At 40.2% G+C, this 22,329-nt stretch overlaps 2 protein-coding genes across 2 annotated transcripts in view; both read right to left on the bottom strand.

The window, feature by feature from the left end:
* The window catches only part of FHL1 (four and a half LIM domains 1), a 437,533-nt gene that overhangs the window by 303,237 nt on the left and 111,967 nt on the right, over window positions 1-22,329 (bottom strand). The window lies entirely within an intron of this gene.
* LOC127543127 (uncharacterized) overlaps window positions 1-22,329 on the bottom strand; it is a 65,516-nt gene that overhangs the window by 8,577 nt on the left and 34,610 nt on the right. Inside the window, exons 8-9 of the mRNA XM_051969153.1 lie at window positions 19,197-19,329; window positions 1,127-2,297 (exon numbers count right to left, since the gene is read on the bottom strand). Coding sequence (XP_051825113.1) covers window positions 1,127-2,297; window positions 19,197-19,329 — 1,304 coding nt within the window. The remainder of the gene's footprint in view (window positions 1-1,126; window positions 2,298-19,196; window positions 19,330-22,329) is intronic.

Here is a 22,329-nt window from a genome sequence, read left to right on the forward strand (position 1 = left end):
TCAAGAGGATAAAAGGAAACTAGGCAATTAACTCAAGTGACTATGGTGCAAAAACTTCCTGACAGATGTAATTCAAATCCAAGACGAAGACCCTAAGCACCTTTTCCCTTTGCATGATGAATACCTATAGGAAATGGTAGGATTAAAAGAAAGTACCCATTCTGTTGGCTTGGAACTGCACTAGTTTGCCTCAGGATGTTTTGACTTCTCCATTGCAAACATAAATTGTCAGAATCTTGTTGCTTATGTTGAAGGATTATACTAGAAATTAGTAAAAAGGAGAAAACCATAGTTATCTACAGGACATGTGGCCTCAGGGCTGGGTTGCAAGAGAACCCAGCTTACATCTGATTTGGTGAGGGCTAATGAAGCACAGAAAAGCTTTAAGGAAGACTTGCTAATGATTTTTGCACACTCTAAGGAATGATAGTTGTTGATTTGTGCGGACTAGGAAAAGGAAGAGAAACAAGGTGATTATGAAGAAGAATCATCACTAATACCAAGATATAAAGGGGCGAACAGCACTTGGAAGAGATCAGCAAGGGCAATGTTGACTATTGCGAATGGCTATTTAATGAGTGACCAATAACTAAAGCAGGACCAATGACTGAATGATATATGATGGAAAGGCAACATCATGGGGATGACGTTGGGCCCCTAGATCTAGATCTGGGAGGGACCTTAGAGACCGTTAGGCCACTCTTCTCATTTACAGACAAAGAAACTGATTCCCCAAGCAGGTGAAGGATTACAAAAGTTAATAAGTGGCAGAGTGAGAACTGTGTGTATATGCAAGCATACATATTCTTATGTTACATATATCTTTGCGTATGTACATACATATGTGTATACACACATAAATGCATATATGTATAAAGCCTTGTGTACAGACCAGCACTGACAAGTGCCCTAAATAAAGGGAATTAATAAATGCTTATTGAATGCAAGGGTGAACTCAAACCAGAGCTATGTGAACAGGATACTCAGCCATCTCGGTCACTCTGCAGAGTAGGAAGGCCAAAATGAGAAGGAGAATCCTAGTGCAACAATACTTCATTAAAAAAAAAAAGGCTAATTGTTTTGGAAAATGGTGGGGAAAAAAAAAGTGTAGAACCATGAACCATACCTTTGTATAATGGGACGGGTCTTTTGAGACCAGCAGATGATGATGACGATGTCGATGTCGATGGTGCCTCCGATGCTGATGTTCCTGATGTCGATGCCGAGGCTCCTGATGTCGATGCCGAGGCTCCTGATGTCGATGCCGATGCCATCGATGTTGATGCTCCTGATGTCAATGCCGATACCATTGATGCTCCTGATGACGATGACGATGCCATCGATGTTGATGCCACTGATGCCATCGATGCCAGTGCCACCGATGCCGATGCCTCTGATGCTGTCGGAGCCACCGATGCCAATGCCACCGACGTTGATGCCTCTGATGCCGATACTGTTGATACCACCGACGCCATCGATGCCAATGCCACCGATGCTGATGCCTCTGATGCCGATACTGTCGATACCACCGATGCCATCGATGCCAATGCCACCGATGCTGATGCCTCTGATGCCGATACTGTCGATGCCATCGATGCCATTGATGCCAATGCCACTGATGCTGATACTGTTGATGGCACCGATGCCATCGATGCCAATGCCACTGATGCTGATGCCTCTGATGCCGATACTATCGATGCCACCGATGCCATCGATGCCAATGCCACCGATGCTGATGCCTCTGATGGCGATACTGTCGATGCCATTGACGCCACCGATGCCATCGATGCCAATGCCACCGATGCTGATGCTTCTGATGCCGATGCCACCGATGCTGATGCCTGCGATGCCGATGGCACCGATGCTGATGCCTGCGATGCCGATATCACCGATGGGAATGCCCTTGATGAGAATGCCCTCGATAGCAACGCCCTCGATGAGAATGGCCTCGACGGGGATGTTGGTGACCTCGATGGGGGTCCCAATGACCTCGACGGGGATCCCGATGACCTCGACGAGGATCCCGATGACCTCGACGAGGATGACGACGACCTCGACGAGGATGACGACGACCTCGACGGGGATGATGACGACCTCGACAGGGAAGACGACGACCTCGATGGGGATGCCGATGACCTCGATAGGTTTGCCAATGACCTCGATGCCAAAGCTGCCTTTCCACTGGAGGTGTGTGATTTCTTTGACGTAGATGGGGACAAGCTTCGCCGCTTCCTTGAGGATCCCATAGAATGATGGTCTCCAGAGCGCTTCATTTTGTGCTGAGGTCTTGTCATAAACTCATCAGCTTCATCAATCATCATCCCCTAAAAGGCATCAATTAATGAATTTCAATAGGAAACAAAAAATAAAGCATGCAGGTTTAATTCTTCAAAGATTATGGTATGTTGACTCAGTCATCTAATGTCATTAGAAGGATATCGATGACAAAAAGCCTCATTAAAAGCAGTTTCCAAAAGGCCAAACAGCCTATTCTCCTCATGTTCATTTCTGGGCCTAGCCCGCAGTCCATCTATAGTGTCTGTCTCAAAATATGTATGCTGACAGACAAGCTTTGTAGGTTGTCCATCCAACTGTATAGCATAGCCTGGTCTCAGACATTCTTCACCCATCTGATTTTTCTTGTATCACGTTAGATCAAGTTGCTCTAACTCTTGTAAGACTTTGAAATGTATCACAGGAGCATCCTTAAGGCATTGCCTTGTGCTTCTGAATCTAACTTTTAAAGTCAACAAACACAGGAATATTTTGCATTCTCTAAACCTTTCAGTTAATATGTAAAGATATGGTAAGCTATAGAATATCCTTCAAGAATGCACAGTCTTCTTGCCTCCAAAAACCAAAAAATTATTCTAAGGGGCAGCTGGGGTAGCACTTCTGTGCATAGAGCATTGGTCTGGGAGTCAAATCCAGCCTTAGATACTTACTAGCTTTCTAGACCTGGACAAGTCACTTCACATCCTGATTACCACCCACTGCCACCTCCCCAAAAGAATAAACCTTCCTTCTGTCCTTCTCTCTCATATTTGCCGTTCCAGCCAAACTTGTCCACGTTGTACCTAAATTGAATGATTTACTTTCCTGTTTAGCCTTCTCAAAGAAGGGTTCTGAAGCCTACATGGGGGCAGCGACAACTTTTCACAGAGCCTTCACTACAACTTCGTGGAGCAACTCTCTGAAACCCTAAGTAATAGCTTATTTGTTCACCTGCATTTCAGGAAGAGATTTTTCATCCCAGAATTCCCTACCCCAACCGACCTCAAACATAGTGCTGTGTACATAAAAATCACTCAGTGTATGTTGAATGCATAGTGAAGGACAGTCAGATGGACCGTCGAGTTATTTTAATAAGTCCAGGAATTTATTATCTGAGTCCATAAATAACCTTCTTTTGACTGCCTATCTCACAAATATGTACTACTATTTTAGAAATGCATGTAGGTGCAGTTGTGACTGAATTAAAAAAAATCATCTAAAAGAATTAGTAATGTCACGGTAGTCTTCTGTATATTCTGAACCAGCAGATCCCGATGGTAAAACAGTACTATGGATGAGATAGGTACCACAGTGTCAGAGAACCACGATGTGGACCTTATATTGTGTTTTACCATTCACACTTGAAAAAATTGGGAACAACTGGGATAAGAGATGGGCTGAAACTGTACTAACCTCTGGACAAACTGTTAAGATTGCTTTGGGGAATAAATTCCCATTTTAAGTATTTTTCTTTGACATTTTCTCTTTCATAAAAGTTGGATGCAAGAACAGGGTGGAAATGCCAATTGAGAGTTTTGAATACTTGGAGTCCAATTAATTGGGGTTTTATTACAGAATAGAGCTATTAGTTTTGGGGAATTATTCACACCACAGGTATACTCCATTAGCATAGATAAAGGAGTATGACAGCCAAGTGGAATGATAAACAAATTCAGCAGCTTGTATGCCTTTTCCTTCTTTCCTCTCTATTCTCTTTCTCCAATGCAAAAACTGTAACAGGACTATTCATTCACTATAGCAATTCATGTTTAAGAACCCTGCTTCCTTAAGGCCACTCAGCAAACATCAAGAGAAATGACAATGTTTTTTAGCTGATGGTAGTGGCAATGATCAGGATACAATAGAATCCTCCCATCCCCAGTTAGGGTCTTCTTTCAGCAGGAAACTGATGGCAGTTCAGAGGTCTTTTCTAGTTCTCCAAAAGTAAGATGAGCAATTTTGGACCATAAGGAACTCATCAAGAAAAATAATGTGAAGGGGTAATTAGATGGTGCAATAGATAGAGCCTTGGAGTCAGGAGGATCTGAATTCAAATCTGGCTTCAGGCACTTACTAGCTATGCACCCTGATTCCCCCCCGCCAAAAAAAAAAGTAAAGATAATATGGAGCATCTGTTTGGGCAAAAATGGGACCACATCTCTCACCTTCTTATCCTGCTTGAAAGGATTTCCAAAACCATGAAGTCTCTTTGGTTGTTCTGAATCAATCTCCCTTAGTGGAGGAGGGGCCGTCTTTAAATATTCTTGGTAGTTGCCCATTTGCATAATTGGAATACTGTGAGAGAAATCTGTGAGGATATGGAAAAAGCCAAGACCATCAGCAGGAGTGGTGGCAATAGTACCAGCACAGAATGAGTTTAAAAGGCTGACCGATGTCATCTAGGTCATCCCTGAACAATTCCATCCATTCTAATAATGTAGGAATTGTCCAGATCTTGTTCTTGCAATCCACTTACCTTCATTTTGCCCGACAACATTTGTAAATGTGTTCAGCAGATTGGCTCTCATTCTAGTTAGCTGGTCTAAAAGACAGCTCCGAGGAATATCAAAAGGATTCTTGTACAGGTGAGGCTTTACACCCTGTTTTAACAAAAGTGTGAGGAACCTGAATTAGGGTGGAACCTTTGATGCAAAACATAAACACAATTTTGTTTAAATGATTAAGAGTGATTTAATAGAGGAGGATTCTGGGATGATGAAGTAGGTCAGAAAATTCCAAGCTTTCCAGGTTTCCCCCACAAACAAAACAAAATTGCACTTCAGGGTGAATATAGACCAGTGAAAAACAAGACTTGGGGCACAAAAGGGGTCCCTGGATAACCCCAAAAAACTGGAAGACCCCAGGACCTAGGTTTAACCTAGGTGGGAAGTGTAAACATCTCCAAGCTATTCAGCAGAAACAGCTGGTAGCCTCATTTAGAATCCCAGAAACTTTCACCTCCTGAACAGCCCTGGGAGTCCAGGGTCTGAGTTGGGCAGACTGAGGGAACTTCGACTGATTAGGAATGCCAGACCCAGCTGTGCTGCAGAGCCACAGCCGTGGACAAGAAAGAACCAGCACACCAGAAGTGCAGAGAGAATGGGGCAGGGACACTGTTGGCTGCTGGCACTTGCAGGAGGGGGGAACTCTTGATTTGGGGTTCTAGGTCAGAAAGCTGAAATGAAGTGAGATACACCATTCCCCCCCACCACAGAATTAGAGCTAATAATTATAATATTATATTTATAATAATTATATTATATAGAATTATTATATATATTTATATAATATACAATATATAATATAATATATAATATTATAATTATAATAATAAGTTCTCATTTTAAAAAATGAGCAAAGGAAAAAGAACCCAAACCTAGAAATGTCCTATGGGAATAAGGAAGACTGGAGTTCATGTTCAGAGGAAGACAGTAAAGTTAAAAAAAAAAAAAACCCACAACCTTTTCTACTCCCAAGAGTAACTTTAAATAACTTCCTGCCCAGACAGAATTTATAGAAAAACTCAAGAGAAAATTTTACAAGAAACAAACCAAAAAGAGCTCCCAATTCAAATATGCTGGAGCTACAATTAGAATCGTATAGGATTTTATTAGCAGCTACAATAAAACACTGCAGGTCTTAGAATATATATCAGCAATCAAAAGAACTAGGCCTGCAGAAAAAAATATATCCAACAAAATTATAATATTGAATGAAAACATATGAACATTCATCAAACTCAGATTTTCAGGATTTGGTCTCAAACAAACCAGAACTCAACAGAAAATTTAATTTAAAAGAGCCAACATGAAAGATTAATTTCAAGGGACTCAATAAGGACAAACTTTGTGTTTTATTCGTGGAAATGTAAACTGTATGTCTAAGATTTACATCAATAATTGGATAGTCCATAAGAAAGATTGGGGCAGAGCTAAGATCTGACTCTAAAAAGCCAAACTGTCTAGGAAAAGGTAAAAAATAGCAATCATGCTATACAAATGAAGTGCAGGGGAAGAACCAACACGTGGTATTAGATAGGGGCCAATACAAATACAAACCACAAAGAGTATACTACCCCATAATCGATAAAAAATAAGGGGGGAGGGAAGAGAATAAGGTGGAGTATAGAAGAGTGTTTAGATTAACAGGAGTGAATACTGGATTGCTTGCTGTCTAGGAGAAGGTAATGAGAAAGATTTGGAACACAAGGTTTTGCAAGGCTGAATGTCAACATTATCTTTGCTTGTATTTGGAAAAATAAAAAGCTAGTTAAAAAAGAAAAAAGTAGATGAATAAAAGAAACCTGATGAGCAAAAAACCAAAACAACAACAAAAGAGAATAATGGGAGTGGGATGATGAGAATGGGGTAAAGAGGGAGGGAAGGCAAGTTAAAGAGTAGAACTAAAGTGGAAGAATTAGGAGGGATAGGAAATAAAGATATATATATATATATATATATATATAAACAAAATAACAATTATCAGGAGTAGAATTTATTAGGGAAAAAAGTAGGGCTTAGTTATCATTGATTTCAAAAGCCACCTTAAAGATTCAAGACATTTACATTATGTGGGAGCCATATTAATATTGTTTTAGATGTCTATGTATCTATATATGCATATGTGTATATATGTGTGTGTGTGTATTATGTAGGTCTATGTATATAGATATAAGTATGTGTGTGCAGGGATATACATAAATATATCTGTGCTTAGCAATAGCCTGCTTGAGAGAGGTGGGGGGTGGGAAATAAGGAAAAAAGAATAAAGTGAAATAAGTGCCCAGCAGAGAACAAAAGAATAACCTATGTGGAAGCAAAAATGGACATTCATGAATATGCCTTCTATTATTATATCTGATTTCTTGAAATAGAAATTTATCATTACATATTTCAAATCCTCCCTGATGTTATGCTGGGCACATGGCAATTCTTAAAAATTGTTCTGTCTTTCTTTTTCTATTTTCTTTTTTCTTATTTTGTATTTAAGTTTAAATAAGAGGAGGCAAAGAGTGATTTCACCCAGGGGAGGAAATTCCTGATCTCTAGCCTTTACTCTGAAACTTCTCATGCAGTGTTAACTACTATATGAAAAGGATTCAGAGAAATAGAAAGGCTTGAGTGAACTGATGCAGAGTGAAATCACTGGGAGCAGAACATAGTGAATGGTGTATAGCAATAAAAATGAAAATAACAATTAAAAGCAACTCAAACTCTGAAGAACTGAAACATACTATTAATCTAGGAGAACAGGTAACTAGTTGAAAGAATGCCTAACTTGTTTCAATCTTAGGTTTGAGCCTCAGTTTTGTCCTCTTAAAAAGGAGGAGACTGAGCTAGAAGATTTCAATGGTTCCTTTTAGCTCTAGAGTAATGATCCTATTTCCCTCTTTTAGGCAGAGTGTGCCTAAAACTTGTATACACATTGTCACACAAGATCATTGCATAGCTTTATCTTCTTGTTCAGGTAGTTTTTCTTTGTGACAAGGGAGGGCTCAATTCCAGGGGGTTGGAAGGGAGGGTATATTTCCAGAAAAGACTACGAAAAAGGCATCTATGAAACTTTTTTAAACAAAGTCCAATTGTTGGGAAAATATCCTTTTCCAAGAAAGTCAGCAAGAAGTCAATATCTAGATTTATTCCAGTTTCTAATTAAGGTTATCCAAGTATAGTTCCCTGTAAAGCAGGATTCTTATTATTCTAAATCTCAGGTTCTATAGAAAATATCCAGCTAATACTTAAATACTCTAACCTTTCCGTCACCTTTTTAGTGTCTCTAGTTGCTAGCCTCAGCATTTTCCCCTTTGTTCCTCCCCACCAAAGGGCTTACTCTTTCTACCGCCACACCATCTCTCTGATCTAACCCATTCTATCCAATCTCAGCCACCATTTTAGTTCAGGCCTCATTACCTCTGTTCTAAATTATCACAACATCCTCCATACTAGTCTTCCTGCCTCAAGTCTCTCTCCATTTAGTTTATCCTCCAGACCCTGGCAGAGTTAAACACGGATCTGAACATGGCACAATCCTGCTTGACCAACTCCAGTGCTCCCCTGTTGGATCTAGGAACACTCTAAAGTGTTCCATAAACTGGTCCCTTCTTATCATTCCAGCCTCAGTAGACATTACTATTTCTCTCCCACTCTGCAATCTAGTCCTTGCAGCCTCCTCTTTGCTGTTCATATGTGACACGACACCCTCTATTTCCTATCTAGATGTCTTTTCTCTGGCCAGTCCTTCCCTCCAACTTCAAAAGCCTCTTCCCTGAAGATGCAGCTCAGCCGCTATCTGTTGCATGAAGCTTTTTAGGGAAAGCATGAAGCTTTTCCTGATCCCCCCTGAAATGGCTAGTTCCCCTCCATCCCAAATTATCTGGCCTACGACCACTTTGGCTAGATTTATATGTATTCATTGTACATTTTTGCTCTAAATATTTCAGTTCTTATACCCAAAAGACTATTGAACTGTCCATACCCTTTGATCTAACAATGTCTCTACTGGGTCTGTGTCCCAAAGAGATCACAAAAGAGGGACAAGAGCCTATATGTGCAAAAATGTTTGTGGTGGCCCTCTTTGTAGTGGCAAGGAACTGGAAAATGAGTGGATGCCCATCAACTGGAGAATGGCTGGATAAGTTCTGGTATATGGGTGATATGGAATATTATTGTTCTATAAGAAATGAACAGCAGGATGATTTCAGAGAGGCCTGGAGAGACTTACAGGAACTGATGCTGAGGGAAAGGAGCAGAACCAGGAGATCATTTATAATGGTAACAAGAAGATTATATGATGGTCAATCCTGATCAATGTGACTCTTTTCAACAATGAGATGATTCAGGCCAGTTCCAATGATCTTGTGATGATGAGAGCCATCTACACTCAGAGAGAGGACTGTGGGGACTGAGTGTGGAGCACAACATAGTTTTTTCACCTTTTTGTTGCTGTTTGCTTGTTTTTTTCTTCTTTGATGTGATTTTTTGGTGCAGCATGATTAATGTGGAAATGTGTATAGAAGAATTGTACATGTTTTAAACTATATTGGATTTCTTGCTGTCTAAGGGAGGGGGTGGGGGGAAAGAGGGGAGAAAAATTTGGTACACGAGATTTTGCAAGGGTGAATGTTAATTTTCTTTGCATGGATTTTGAAAATCAAAAGCTATTATTTAAAAAATTTCCTAGAAGAGCCTAAAGGAGCAAAAGCAAGAGGAAGAGAGAGAGCTAGAGTATAAACCTTCCCACAACTGCTGCTTCAGGCTAGGCTAATTATAAAACCATGGGAATCAAGTTATGCTTGGATATCATAGCTGATCAGCTTAATTAGGGATGGACTGATCTATTCAAACTAATAACTCTGTCAGTATGAAAATAACCCATCTGAGCCAAGGTTAAAAAATATTTCACTTCTTATTATCTACCCCATTAGAAGGTAAGCCCCTTAAAAGTAGGATTGTTTTCTTCTCTGCACTTGTATCCTTAGTGCCTGGCAAATAGGAAGTATTTATAAACCGTCAATGATTGTATATTCTTTACCTTCTTTGGGATTGCTAATTCAAAGGTAGGCTGTTCTTTTCCATTCAGTTCTATCAGGCTAATGTGAGCACTGCCTGAGGTCAAAGGCTTAAGATGCGAGTGAAAGTCAGCACTAGAAATTATGGAGAAAGTTTTCAATTTGATTCCAGTCTCAGTCGGAGGTTTCTTCCCCACCAGGGCATTTCTTTTCTCAGCCTCAACTTTGCTCTAAAAGAGAAGCACATAGCATGTGAAAACAGACTCAGTATCTTTGTTTAGTCAACAATATTGAAGAGAATTCTTTTGGAGGTTCCCAACAACCTTTCCCCTACCATCTCATTATCATCCTAAATGGCTGAAACAATGGATAATCCTGTGTTTCTCCTAAAAAGACCATTCCTTTCCCCGAGGTCAACAAACAGAACTAGTGAGTGGGAGTGATGTTGCCCAGTTGGGTGAAGAAAGACAAATATCTTCAGTCATAACTGCTTTACTTTCCAATTTGAGAGTCTTATGGTCATCGACTCCAGAGAACTTTGAGGTCATTTTGGTCAGCTTACAGAGTAGGAAACCAAGGCCCAGGGGAGCTGAATACTTGCCCATCTTGTAGGGAGCAGAGCTGGGACGCCCACCCTGCTCCTCTGACTCTAAAGGCCAATGATCTTTCCAAAGCACTCACATTGGGGAAACGTTATGATTTAATCATAAGAAGAAAAAACAAATCCCAGAGGAAAAATCTGGTTCACACAAACTTTGAAGAATGCTGTTCAGTTGGGACTGTTTCTCCATCACCTCATTTGGGGGTTTCTTGGCAGAGATAATGAAGTGGTTTGCAGTCTCCTTCTCCAGCTCACTTGGGAGACACTGGCACTGGACCACTCAACATGTCATGCCCTCATCAGAGAAGGTACTGTGCCACTGTAAGCTGGCTCTATCGTGGTGATTCATTTTGGTCCTCTTCAAAAACAAAGGACAACCACCACCACCCACCACCATTTCAGATGAGGAGACTGAGGCAAACTTTAGTAAAGTGACTAGCTCAGGGTCACACAGCTAAGAAGTAACTGGATTTGAATTCAGGTAAATGAAAAGGCTAAGCTTTCTCAGTATTTACTAAGAAATCAAAAAGAATGCACTTAGGGTTCGCTTAGCAATTCCTTTTAAAAAATCTAAATCTGTGACCTCCTCAATATAGGACGAGGCAGGAACATCCTGTCAGTGCAAGTCAGCCCCTTTTCTCTAACATCTATAGATATGGAAAACTGAGAGTTGACTGACTGCTCACAGTGACATGACCAGTGGATGTTAGGGGGAGAAAGTTGTAGATTTCAATTTTTCAACCAAACTTTTGCTTGAGAACAAAAGATTATAGAAAAGCATAGTCACCCACTAATCCTCTATCACTGGACACACTCTATGTCTTCTAGAAATCTAAGCTAAGTGGTGCCAGTGTACTCTGGTACACGGCATTGGGCCTGGTATCAAAAAAATGAGTTCAAATCCAGTCTCGTATACCTACTACTAGCTGTTTGATCCTGGGCCACTTACTTATTCCTGTTTGCCTTGGCTGCTTCATCTGTAAAATTGAGAAAATAAAAGCACCTACCTCAAAGGATCAAATGAGACCCTATTTGTAAAACACTTTAGAATAGTGCTTGGCACATAGTAGGCACTTAATACATGCTAATTCCTTTCCCCTTTCCTGTCATGTTTAATGATCCCAAGGAATGTTGAAGACTTTGCAGCTTAGCAAATGCATTCTGGGTAATAGTGGGCAATAGTCTTTAATGGAATTTAGTACATCCCCAGGCTGCCCTCTTGATTCTTTGGGACTTTTTCTACTAGGTAAGGAATCATCTTCACTTGGGAAGTTCACTGAGCTCTTGAAAAGCACCCATTGCCTCTTCACCCTCTTCTTCTGTTGTCTGGTTCCCCCCTGAACCTACATTTTCAGGAGGTTCAATGAGTCTATGCCTCCATTTCCTGACATAAAATAGGAATGACATCAAATTTCCTAAAAAATGGGAATGTGAAGCAATGAGCCATCTTTGGAGTTAGAAAGACACAGTCTCTGAGACTGTGACTGAAGGAAAAGCCATTTAACTCAGCAGTATCCCAGGAGGGGACTAAGCTAGTAAGTGACAGATGAGCATTGGGGGAGGGGTTTCTTTTTTTTTTAATTTTTATTTAATAATTACTTTATATTGACAGAATCCATGCCAGGGAATTTTTTTTTTACAACATTATCCTTTGCACTCATTTCTGTTCCAATTTTTTTCCCCTCCCTCCCTCCACCCCCTCCCCTAGATGGCAAGCAGTCCTTTATATGTTGGATATGTTGCAGTATATCCTAGATACAATATATGTTTGCAGAACCGAACAGTTCTCTTGTTGCACAGGGAGAATTGGATTCAGAAGGTATAAATAACCCGGGAAGAAAAACAAAAATGCAAGCAGTTTATATTCATCTCCCAGTGTTCTTTCTTTGGGTGTAGCTGCTTCTGTCCGTCATTTATGGGGGAGGGGTTTCTACACCAAAGCTAGAGGTCTAGAATCAACCAAAAGAAAACTGAATGAGGGATGCTTTAAGCCAGAGCTCAGAAACTAGATTGAAAGGGAGGAGAAAACATGGCCTGCTAGACAGAATCTGCCAAGTCTCTGATCCTCTCAGAGCTACCTGTCTGGTCTAAACTGGCAGTGGAAAGGAGGAAGAGATGTTAGCACACCTTACTAACAAATCTCTAATTGTACTTCAAGGGACAGTGATCTTCTCATTGTCATTAATCCAGAAAACATAAACATATACATATTTGTACCTACATTTTATACATTTATACATGTTTATACCAATTTATAAAATCTCATAGTGAATGAGAAAATACACTTCAAAGGGCAAAGCCTTTTTTAGTTTACACTTATAATTTTTTACAATGAACATTAAAGTTAAAAATATTACCTGTTGGTTGAGTTTTTTAAGGTAAGCAATGACACTGTAACTAAGTCCAGATTCTAAATTTTCTATCACCACATTGGAAGCACCCATAGTCCTTAGTGCTTTCTTTAATGGCTATAAGGAAACAAAATATACCACAGTGTGAACAGAACAAAACTTAAAACACTTCAAAATCAATTCAAGGACATGGTTCATTACTCAGAATTTAAAAAAAAAATACTGATGCATAGAGCTACACGTGAGACACTAAGGAGTTATAAAAAAAAATAAAGCAGGGGAAGGTACAGGAAAGTAAAAACACCAGAAGAGAGGGGAAAGCAACTTAGAATGATAAACTGCTGCTTCTCCATCTCTAGATGCTGGTCCCTAAAGTTATTCCCGAACAAGTCAAAGGTCATGATGCTTATTTTCTTTTCGCATATAAACCAATGAATGGATGGAGGGGCCTAAATTTCAGGTTTCTGCAATCAAGCTTGGAAATGAATTAAAGGATGGAATTAGTATACCCTCAGTCTAGCCTCAGTTACAATATGAGAACTGAACAAATTCTCTTAACTGGTTTCTTGCACTGAGGCTTCAATTTGTAAAAATGAAAATGGGATAGACTAGACAGGTTCTTGGTGATCCTTGTCCTCCCCTGTTGAGCATCTAACAAAGCATCTCTATTTATTGATTTGTTTGTTTGATTGTTTTCCTGAGGCAATTGGGATTAAGTGACTTGCCCAGGGTCACACAGCTAGGATGTGTTTAGTATCTCAGGCCAGATTTGAACTCAGGTCCTCCTGACTTCAGGGCTGGTGTTCTATCCACGGTACCACTTAGCTGCCCCCTTTCATAGTATCTTAAAAACAATTAAGCACTAATGGTTTATGTCAAGAGAGCAGTAAGACCCCAATGACTGCACACAGTATCTGATCATAACTAAGCTTATTCTTGTAATCCAAAGGAGATGGTCCCAGTTCCAGTCCCAGAATGTAAATTTTACAAATTAAATTGAGGAGAGCCATCTTAGAATCTTTATGGCATCAGAAGACAAATTAAGAAGGAAAAAGAGGCAAAAATCCCATATAGTTCAAGGATTGAAAAGCTGCAGTCTGTTCCTTCGTGACGTTACAAATTACTGCATATCCCTCTAGTTGCTATGGTAGGTAACAAGGGGAAGAATCACACTGCCAGTCAAAAGCTTATGCGTCACTGCTCTCTGCAACCAGTAACCATCTCTTTGAATTCTACATACGCACGTATGTACATACATATATATATGCGCATATATAAAAAATATATATATTACATACTGATAGGAAGTACGAAGGCATGTATTTTAAATACTCATCAAAGTCCTGTCGCCACTTCGGGCTTGGATTAAGCTTGTGAACCTTGAACAATTCATCTATTATGGGAAACAAAATGAGAAAAGATTGCATTATTCCCAACTGTGAGTTTCAACATCTATTCAAATGAGCAAATCCGTATTGTCGTCGTGTTCAGAGCTGTGACTGGGAATTCTTGTATCTGGGCAAATTGAATTGGGGGAAGGGTGAGCAGAGGCAGAGAGAGAGAGAGAGAGAGAGAGAGAGAGAGAGAGAGAGAGAGAGAGAGGGAGGGAGAGAGTGAGAGAGACAGAGAGAGGGGTACCATGGCAACAGGAGGCTGGGAGTGCCGGTGACACTAGGGCTGGTAGAGGACTGAGAAAAAAGGATGGATGGTGGGGCAGTGAAGCTCTGCTCTAATTGTTTTTTATCAGAACTGAAATTCAGTGACGACTTTCCATAATAAGGCATTTCTCTCATTAATGCCCCAAATTTAAAGGTTAAAGAATAAAAATTACATTCTCTGCTAGTATGTAAAAAAGCAAATGCTTGCAGACTAAATGAATCTATGGATTCTTCTCAATCAATTTGTGCCATTACAAAAATCATTACTCATTCTTCCTCCTTTTTTAAGTTGAATTTTATAATGATAATATAAATTTGGTGCAAAATGACGTCATAAGGAACTGTGTCAAGGATCTATTTAAGGGATCATCAGTTCTGAGGAGGAAGGGTCCTTCTGAGTTCGTGCAGTGCCACTATTTCATTTTACAGAAGAGGAAACTGAGCCCCCAAGAACTTTGCCCTAGGTCAAATAATAGCTAATAAGGGACACGGCTGGGACTTGAAGCCTGGTTCTCTGGCTACAAATCCCCTCTCCTTCAGCCACCTTCCCATATTCTACCCGAGAACTCAGATCTGGACAAATCAAGGTCTGATTCCCTTGGAATAACACTGAGCCCCTGGTCAGTGAGGGTTGGATCTCAAAAATAAATGATGAAAACAAGAAATAAACCAAGCAACCATTTCCTCCTTCCCCTCCTCCCCCTTCAGTTCAGTCTGATCTCCCACCAGATCTATAATGGATAAATCGGTAGTTTAGTCAGTCTTCTGCATCTTTATGCTGGCAATTTTAATTGGCTTGATAGATCTGCTATTTTTACACAAATGTCCTTTCTTGTTTTTGCTGATTTGAGAGCTGAAAGGCACCTCTGAGGTCACTGAGTCTTAAGGCCTCTTTTTAAAGAGGAGGAAACAGTCTCTGCCCACACAGTACCTCTCACATCCATATCTATCTCCTTTCCTCTTCACTCCCATGGCAACCACTCCAGCACAGGGCCTCATTCCCATTAGCCTGACAATTGTGAGAGCTTCCTGACACAACGCCCAGCCTCTAATCTCTTCTCTCACAAATCCATTCTATACTCCATCATAAAAGTAATCGGAATGCACAGGTCTAATCATGAAACCCCCTTTACTACAAAATCTCTAATGGCTCCCCACTGCCTACCCAATTAAGTTTATACTCCTTTGCCTAATATTTAATGCCCTGCCTTATTTTGCAGTGTCAGAGCTGAAAAGGATCCTTCAATCCAAAATCAGGCTCAATGATCAACAATCAATTAATTCACAGTATTGATACAAATGTTATTGACAATTTATTCACAGTACTGATCCGAAGGATGTTACTTAAATTATATGTAATCAATCAACTGCAATTAGCACAACTGAAATTGCTATTAGAAAATCAACAGTTATGCTCAAAGTTATATCATTCTCTTTTTATATCACCAGGTAGGCACTGAATATAAACAACAGGGAGGGGGCTTGCGAGCCGTTTGGTAAAGCATCAGTCGCAGCTTTGAAAAAAAGCTACTGATAAAAATTCCGGAAGCCAGGAAGAACACGGGTGTGCATACTAGAAGGGTAGGGGGCACCCCCCCCACCCTAGCAGATTGCTAATTGCATTTAGTTTTCAGAAACAGGCTGCTACTTGTCCACTGGATTAACAAGGAAATGGCTAAGACACTTAGACAACAGGAATTTCTTAAGCTCCTACTATGTGCTAGGCACCCTACTGAGCATTGGAGACACAAAAAAAAAGGCAAAACCTTGGTCCCTGCCCTAGAGAAAATCTTGTTGCAATGGCAGAAACAGGATGTAAATAATGCTGCATCTCATACAAGAGCAGAGATTCAGGAGGAAGGAAATCTGGGAAAGATGGCATTCACTGGGCAGGGAGGTAGGGAGAGGAATAGCCTCCTGTAGAAGAGGGGATCTATGATGCAATAAAAACTACATTCAACAAAAAGCTAGGGGTAAATAGACCAAAAAGTAATTGGAAACGAAATAATCTCATCTTAAAGAATGATTGGGTGAAACAGCAAATTATAGACACAATTAATAATTTCACTCAAGATAATGACAATGATGAGACATCATACCAAAATTTGGGGGATGCAGCCAAAACAGTAATAAGGGGAAATTTTATATCCTTAGAGGCTTACTTGAATAAAACAGAGAAAGAGAAAATCAATGAATTGGGCTTGCAACTAAAAAAGCTAGGAAAAAACCCAAATTAAAACCCCCCAATCAAATACTAAATTTGAAATTCTAAAATTAAGAGAAATTAATAATACTGTAATTAAAAAAACTATTGAACTAATAAATAAAACTAAGAGTTGGTTTTATGAAAAAACCAATAAAATAGATAAGCCTTTGGTAAATCTGATTAGAAAAAGGAGAGAGGAAAATCAAATTAGTAGCCTTAAAAATGAAAAGGGAGAACTTTCCACCAAAGAAGAGGAAATTAGAGAGATAATAAGGAGTTACTTTGTCCAACTTTATGCCAATAAATTTGATAACCTAAGTGAAATGGATGACTACCTCCAAAAATATAGACTTCCCAGATTAACAGAGGAGGAAGTAAATTGCTTGAAGAGTCCCATTTCAGAAAAAGAAATAGAACAAGCTATTAATCAACTCCCTAAGAAAAAATCCGCAGGACCAGATGGATTTACATGTGAATTCTACCAAACATTTAAAGAACAATTAACTCCAATGCTATATGAACTATTTGAAAAAATAGGGAATGAAGGAGTCCTACCAAATTCCTTTTATGACACAGACATGGTACTGATACCTAAATCAGGTAGGCTGAAAACAGAGAAAGAAAATTATAGACCAATCTCTCTAATGAATATTGATGCTAAAATCTTAAATAAGATATTAGCAAAAGGACTATAAAAATCATCCCCAGGATAATACACCATGATCAAGTAGGATTTATACCAGAAATGCAGGGCTGGTTCAATATTAGGAAAACTATCAATATAATTGGCCATATTAATAACCAAATGAACAAAAACTATATGATCGTCTCAATAGATGCAGAAAAAAACATTTGATAAAATCCAACATCCATTCCCATTAAAAATACTTGAGAGTATAGGAATAAATGGACTTTTCCTTAAAATAATCAGTAGCATCTAGTTAAAACCAGCAGTAAGCATCATATGTAATGGACACAAACTGCAACCATTCCCAATGAGATCAGAAGTGAAACAAGGTTGCCCACTATCACCATTACTATTCAATACTGTATTAGAAATGCTAGCTTTGGCAATAAGAGTTGAGAAAGAGATTAAAGGTATTAAAGTAATGAGGAAACCAAATTATCACTCTTTGCAGATGATATGATGGTATACTTAGAGAACCCCAGAGATTCTACTAAAAAGTTATTAGAAATATTTCACACCTTTAGCAAAGTTGCAGGATACAAAATAAACCCACATAAGTTATCAGCATTCTTATATATCACTAACAAAACCCAACAGTCAGAGTTATAAAGAGAAATTCCATTTAAAGTAACTACCGATAGTATGAAATACTTAGGAATCTATCTGCCAAGGGAAAATCAGAAACTATATGAGCAAAACTACAAAACATTTTCCACACAAATTAAGTCTGATTTAAGCAATTAGAAAAATATTAAATGCTCTTGGATAGGGCAAGCAAATACAATAAAGATGATAATACTCCCTAAACTAATTTACTTATTTAGCGCTACACCAATCAGACTTCCAAAAAACTATTTTAATGACCTAGAAAAAATAACAAAGTTCATATGTAGAAGAGGGGAATCTGAAAAGAGACAGGGAATCTGGGAGGTAGAGGCGAGGGGCCAAGCATTCCACACATGGGGGTGAAATGTCACCTACTGGAAGACAGCAAGGCGACCCGGGTAGTTGAACTGTACATAGTAAGACAGGTCAGAAGGGACTAGACTGTGAAAAGCATCACATGCCAGAGAGGCTTGTTATGTGATCCTAGAAGTAATAGAGGGGTCCACTTCACTTTACTGAGTAGGGGTTAAAATGATCAGGAAATCAATGACATCCAATAAAATCATTCAGGTGTTTCACTGAGAAGGCAGTCTCTTCAAATTTTTTTCCCTTAAAGTGCTGATTGTCCCCCAAAGAAATTTCCTAGTCCAAAGGCTTCCCTTTTTCTTTAGGAAGCCAAAGTAAACCGGTAGTTTATTTTTTGCCAATTTGATGAGACACCATAATACAGCAGTCAGAAGAAGGCTTCAGCTAAAATTGTCATATTAGATCAATGAGGAACAAGATAGCTTGATCTTTCCATCATGGAAGATGGGACATATGTCCAAGGCAGTACTGGGCGGAGCACCACTTCTTGTAAGCATCTGGCCATGAGAAGAGGTTGTAGACCTGAAGCTCCTATGGGCACTCCTGTCCTAGACTAAAAAAGCCATAGAAAACATACAGGCAGAGGAGGATCTGAATTCTACCTAATCCAAAAAGCTACCTCAGTGACTGCCTGTGTACTGAAGTGAAGAAGGCTGCCTCTGGAGGCAATGGGCTCCCCTCTTTTCCCTGCTACCCCACCTTTCATGAAAGTCTTCAAGCAAAGGCTGGATGTCCACTTGCTGGGTATAGAATAGAAGGCATTCTTGATCAGATATAAGTTGGAATAGACAGTTCAGACAGCCTGAGTTTAGAATCAGGGTTAGGTCCTTATTCCACCATTCCAACCTCAAGAAATTGAGTATTTCAAACATACACCACAAGGATGTCTCTTTTTTGTCCTTTATTTCTAAGACAGTTCAAAAAAACCATTTTACCTACCTAAAAGTGGGAGTAAGACAGGGTAGTTGTAAGGCAGGACAAAGAGATTGACACATGTTAAAGAGGTGCTCGCCTTCAGGTACCCAAAGGGGTGCTCCATGTCACTGTGCTTCCCGCTGTTAGCCACAAATACCTAATGAGAAGAGAAAGAAAGTCATGAGTGAGAAGACCTTCCTGGTTAGGAAGAGCCCAGGGCCCAGCAAGAGCACACATTCTGGAGATAACATATGGAACGAAAGCAGAGCATCATGCTGAAAAATCCAAGACCAGTCCTCAGCTGGCAACAAAGCGCCTTCCCCAGAACCAGTCATAGGATGGAGGGAGTCTCAAGATGAGCACTCCCATCTACAGTTTAAGAAACTGGGTTTCCCAAGAGGTGACATGACTGCCTAAAGTTGGAGCCCAGGCTCTCAGACTCCAAACTCAATACCTCTGGTACCTCGCCACAGTTCTCCTCCCAAACCCAAAGAAAGCCAAGATGTTATGCTACTGAGGGTAGGGCACATATATTGGCCATTAAAACACTCGATTCCCTCTCCTTCTCACAAAAAGAACTTGATTCCCAGGGAGGAGGGGACAAGAAGAAGGCATTTGTTTGGATCAAGAGGAATTCCTTTTTCCTTTTAGACTGTGAAAATCAGCAAGTGTGGGCACTGGACAGACTAATAGGTTTAGAGACTCAGCTACACCTGTGGCCTCAGGAAAGTCCCTTTATTTCTCTAAGTCTGTTTCTTCCATCAACCAACCAATGGATCAACAAAGCATTTATTAAGTTCCTACATACACTGTACTAGGCCCTAGTGATTGCTATCGTGGTAGTTTGTCCTTTGTTCTCGAATAGGACCATGACATCAGGAAGGCGATGCCATTACATGCAAGTGAAATGGATTCGAGTGAGGGGGGGGGCATATAAAGACATCAGTCCCTTCCAAGGCGCTTAAATTCTCATCTGTACAATTAAGGGGTAGACTAGGTGCCCTCTGAGATCTCTTCCAGCTCAGAATTTCTAATCTTAACACTACCAATTTATTACTACCCCGTGATCCAGAATAGCTAACTTTTCTAATACAGAGGTCCTCCTATTACCCTCACAAACACACCTGCTGCCAGATATTTCTTGTACTCCTCCCTCTCCCCCCACATCTGCTCATGGTCATGGGACAATAATCTGCTGCTACTGCTGCTGCTGCTGGAAGGGACTGGAGAAATCAACAAGTCCATCTTCCCTCAATTTATAGAGAGAGTGAGTGGTTCTCCTTCTGCAAGATCCCTCTTGCAGAAGGCCACGCCCTCCTGTTTTCCCAGTCTCTAGTTCCCACTCTCACTGATCCATTCTACATGACACTAGCAAAGTAATCCACTTAATACACAAATCTCATGTCATTTCCTTCCCCTTTCCTCTAAAATCCTTGCTTTCAATGGTTTCCTCCTCCCCCTATTTAATCCATACTCTTCACTTGATATTTGAACCCCTTCACAATTGCAAAGAATCCAAGTTGGAAGGAAATACCTAACCTGGAGCTGAGTCAAAATCCCCCCCATAGCACCCATCTTTTGCTTGGAGACTTCCAGGACAAGGAAGGTCTTTGAGCCAAGACTAGATGCATAAACTCACTACCTTCTGAAGCAGCCCATCCCACTTTTGCCCAACTCTAATCATTGGAAGTTTTCCTTTTTGTTGAGTTTCCCCTCACTGGTCCTAGCTCTACTCTCTGTGGCCAAGCAGTTAATCCTCCTTTTGGACATAGCAGCCCCACAACAACTTGGAGCTGGCCAGTATGTCCCCCTCCCCAACTCTTGCCTTCAAGCTAAGAATTCTCAGCAACTTCAACCATTCTAGTTATGACAGAGTCCCTGGTCTCCTCACCATTCTGGTTGCCCTCCTCTGGGCACTCTCCAACTCGTCCCTCCTAAAATGTGGCATCCAGAACTGAACACAACAATCCAGATGTTGTCTGACCAGGGCAGAGGGCAGCGCAACCATCACCTCCCACCTTCTGGACGCTAGGGAATACCAAAATCTCCAAAGAATCAAAATTGCAGGTCACCCAAAGGGGTATGGAAAGACTTAAGATGGACTTGATTTGACAAGCATATTGCCAACAATCAAGAGGATGAATGGCATGGCTGCAGGGCTAGCAAAGGAGGTAGACTGGTCATATAATGAGGCTGAGAGCTAAGTGACTGACAATGACTGGGCTAGCCCGATGCCCCTGTAATATTAGAGGAAGGGCCGCAGCACTTTCCACAGAGTGGGCCCTCTGGGATATGTAGAAGAACATGGCCCAAACAAAAGGGAAAGGCATGGAGGGGCTGTGATTCATACCACTGGAAGGGAGATTGAGATTGCAGGGTTAAGTATTTCAACCATATCCATCACACTACAAGAAAAATGGAAGCATATAGCAACTTAATTAGAAGACTGAAGCAGGATTTAGTCTCATGATTGTCACGAGAAGGCAGTGAGATGGCCCATATAAGGCTCAATCCAATGATTCTGTGAAAGGGAAATCAATTTTGGGGGTTATCGGAATTGATTGAAGCATACCATAAATGGAGTACACCAATTCAGTTTCTTCAAATTTTTAACCCCTTATTCATCTCTTTTTTACCTTGCCAAATTTCCTTGCTTTTTACTCATTTTCCTATTTCCCTTTCTTTTCAGTACACATGGAGTCAACTTGAAAAACCCTCTTTCCATAGTCAAAACCAAAATAATGTATGATAGAAAAGATGGTTGCCAGCACAGGGCTTTGCAAATCTCCAAGTGTTACATAAGATGGGAGCTATCATCAGTATTATTATGATAATTATACAAAGGAACAAAATTTCTTAGGTTCATCTGGAAAAGACACATTATGGAAAAAAATTACAGGAAAAGATTAAATATAAATTTGGGGAGGGATGAAAGAAGAGAGGGCTCAGAACACACCTGGGGCTGTAATCCCATTCCCAGGGTGGGGAATTTCCCTCCGTTGAAGTGTATCTGCAACTCAGCTCTTAAGTTATAGTCTTAAAGAGAGTTGCCTAGAATATGAAAACTATTAAGTAACACACCTGCGTGGTCATATAGGTAGCAGGATCAAAGGCTGACCCTCTATCCTATCCTATATATAAGTTAGCCTGACTCTGC

This window comes from Antechinus flavipes, chromosome X (genome assembly GCF_016432865.1).
Source record: "Antechinus flavipes isolate AdamAnt ecotype Samford, QLD, Australia chromosome X, AdamAnt_v2, whole genome shotgun sequence".
NCBI classification, from domain to species: domain Eukaryota; kingdom Metazoa; phylum Chordata; class Mammalia; order Dasyuromorphia; family Dasyuridae; genus Antechinus; species Antechinus flavipes.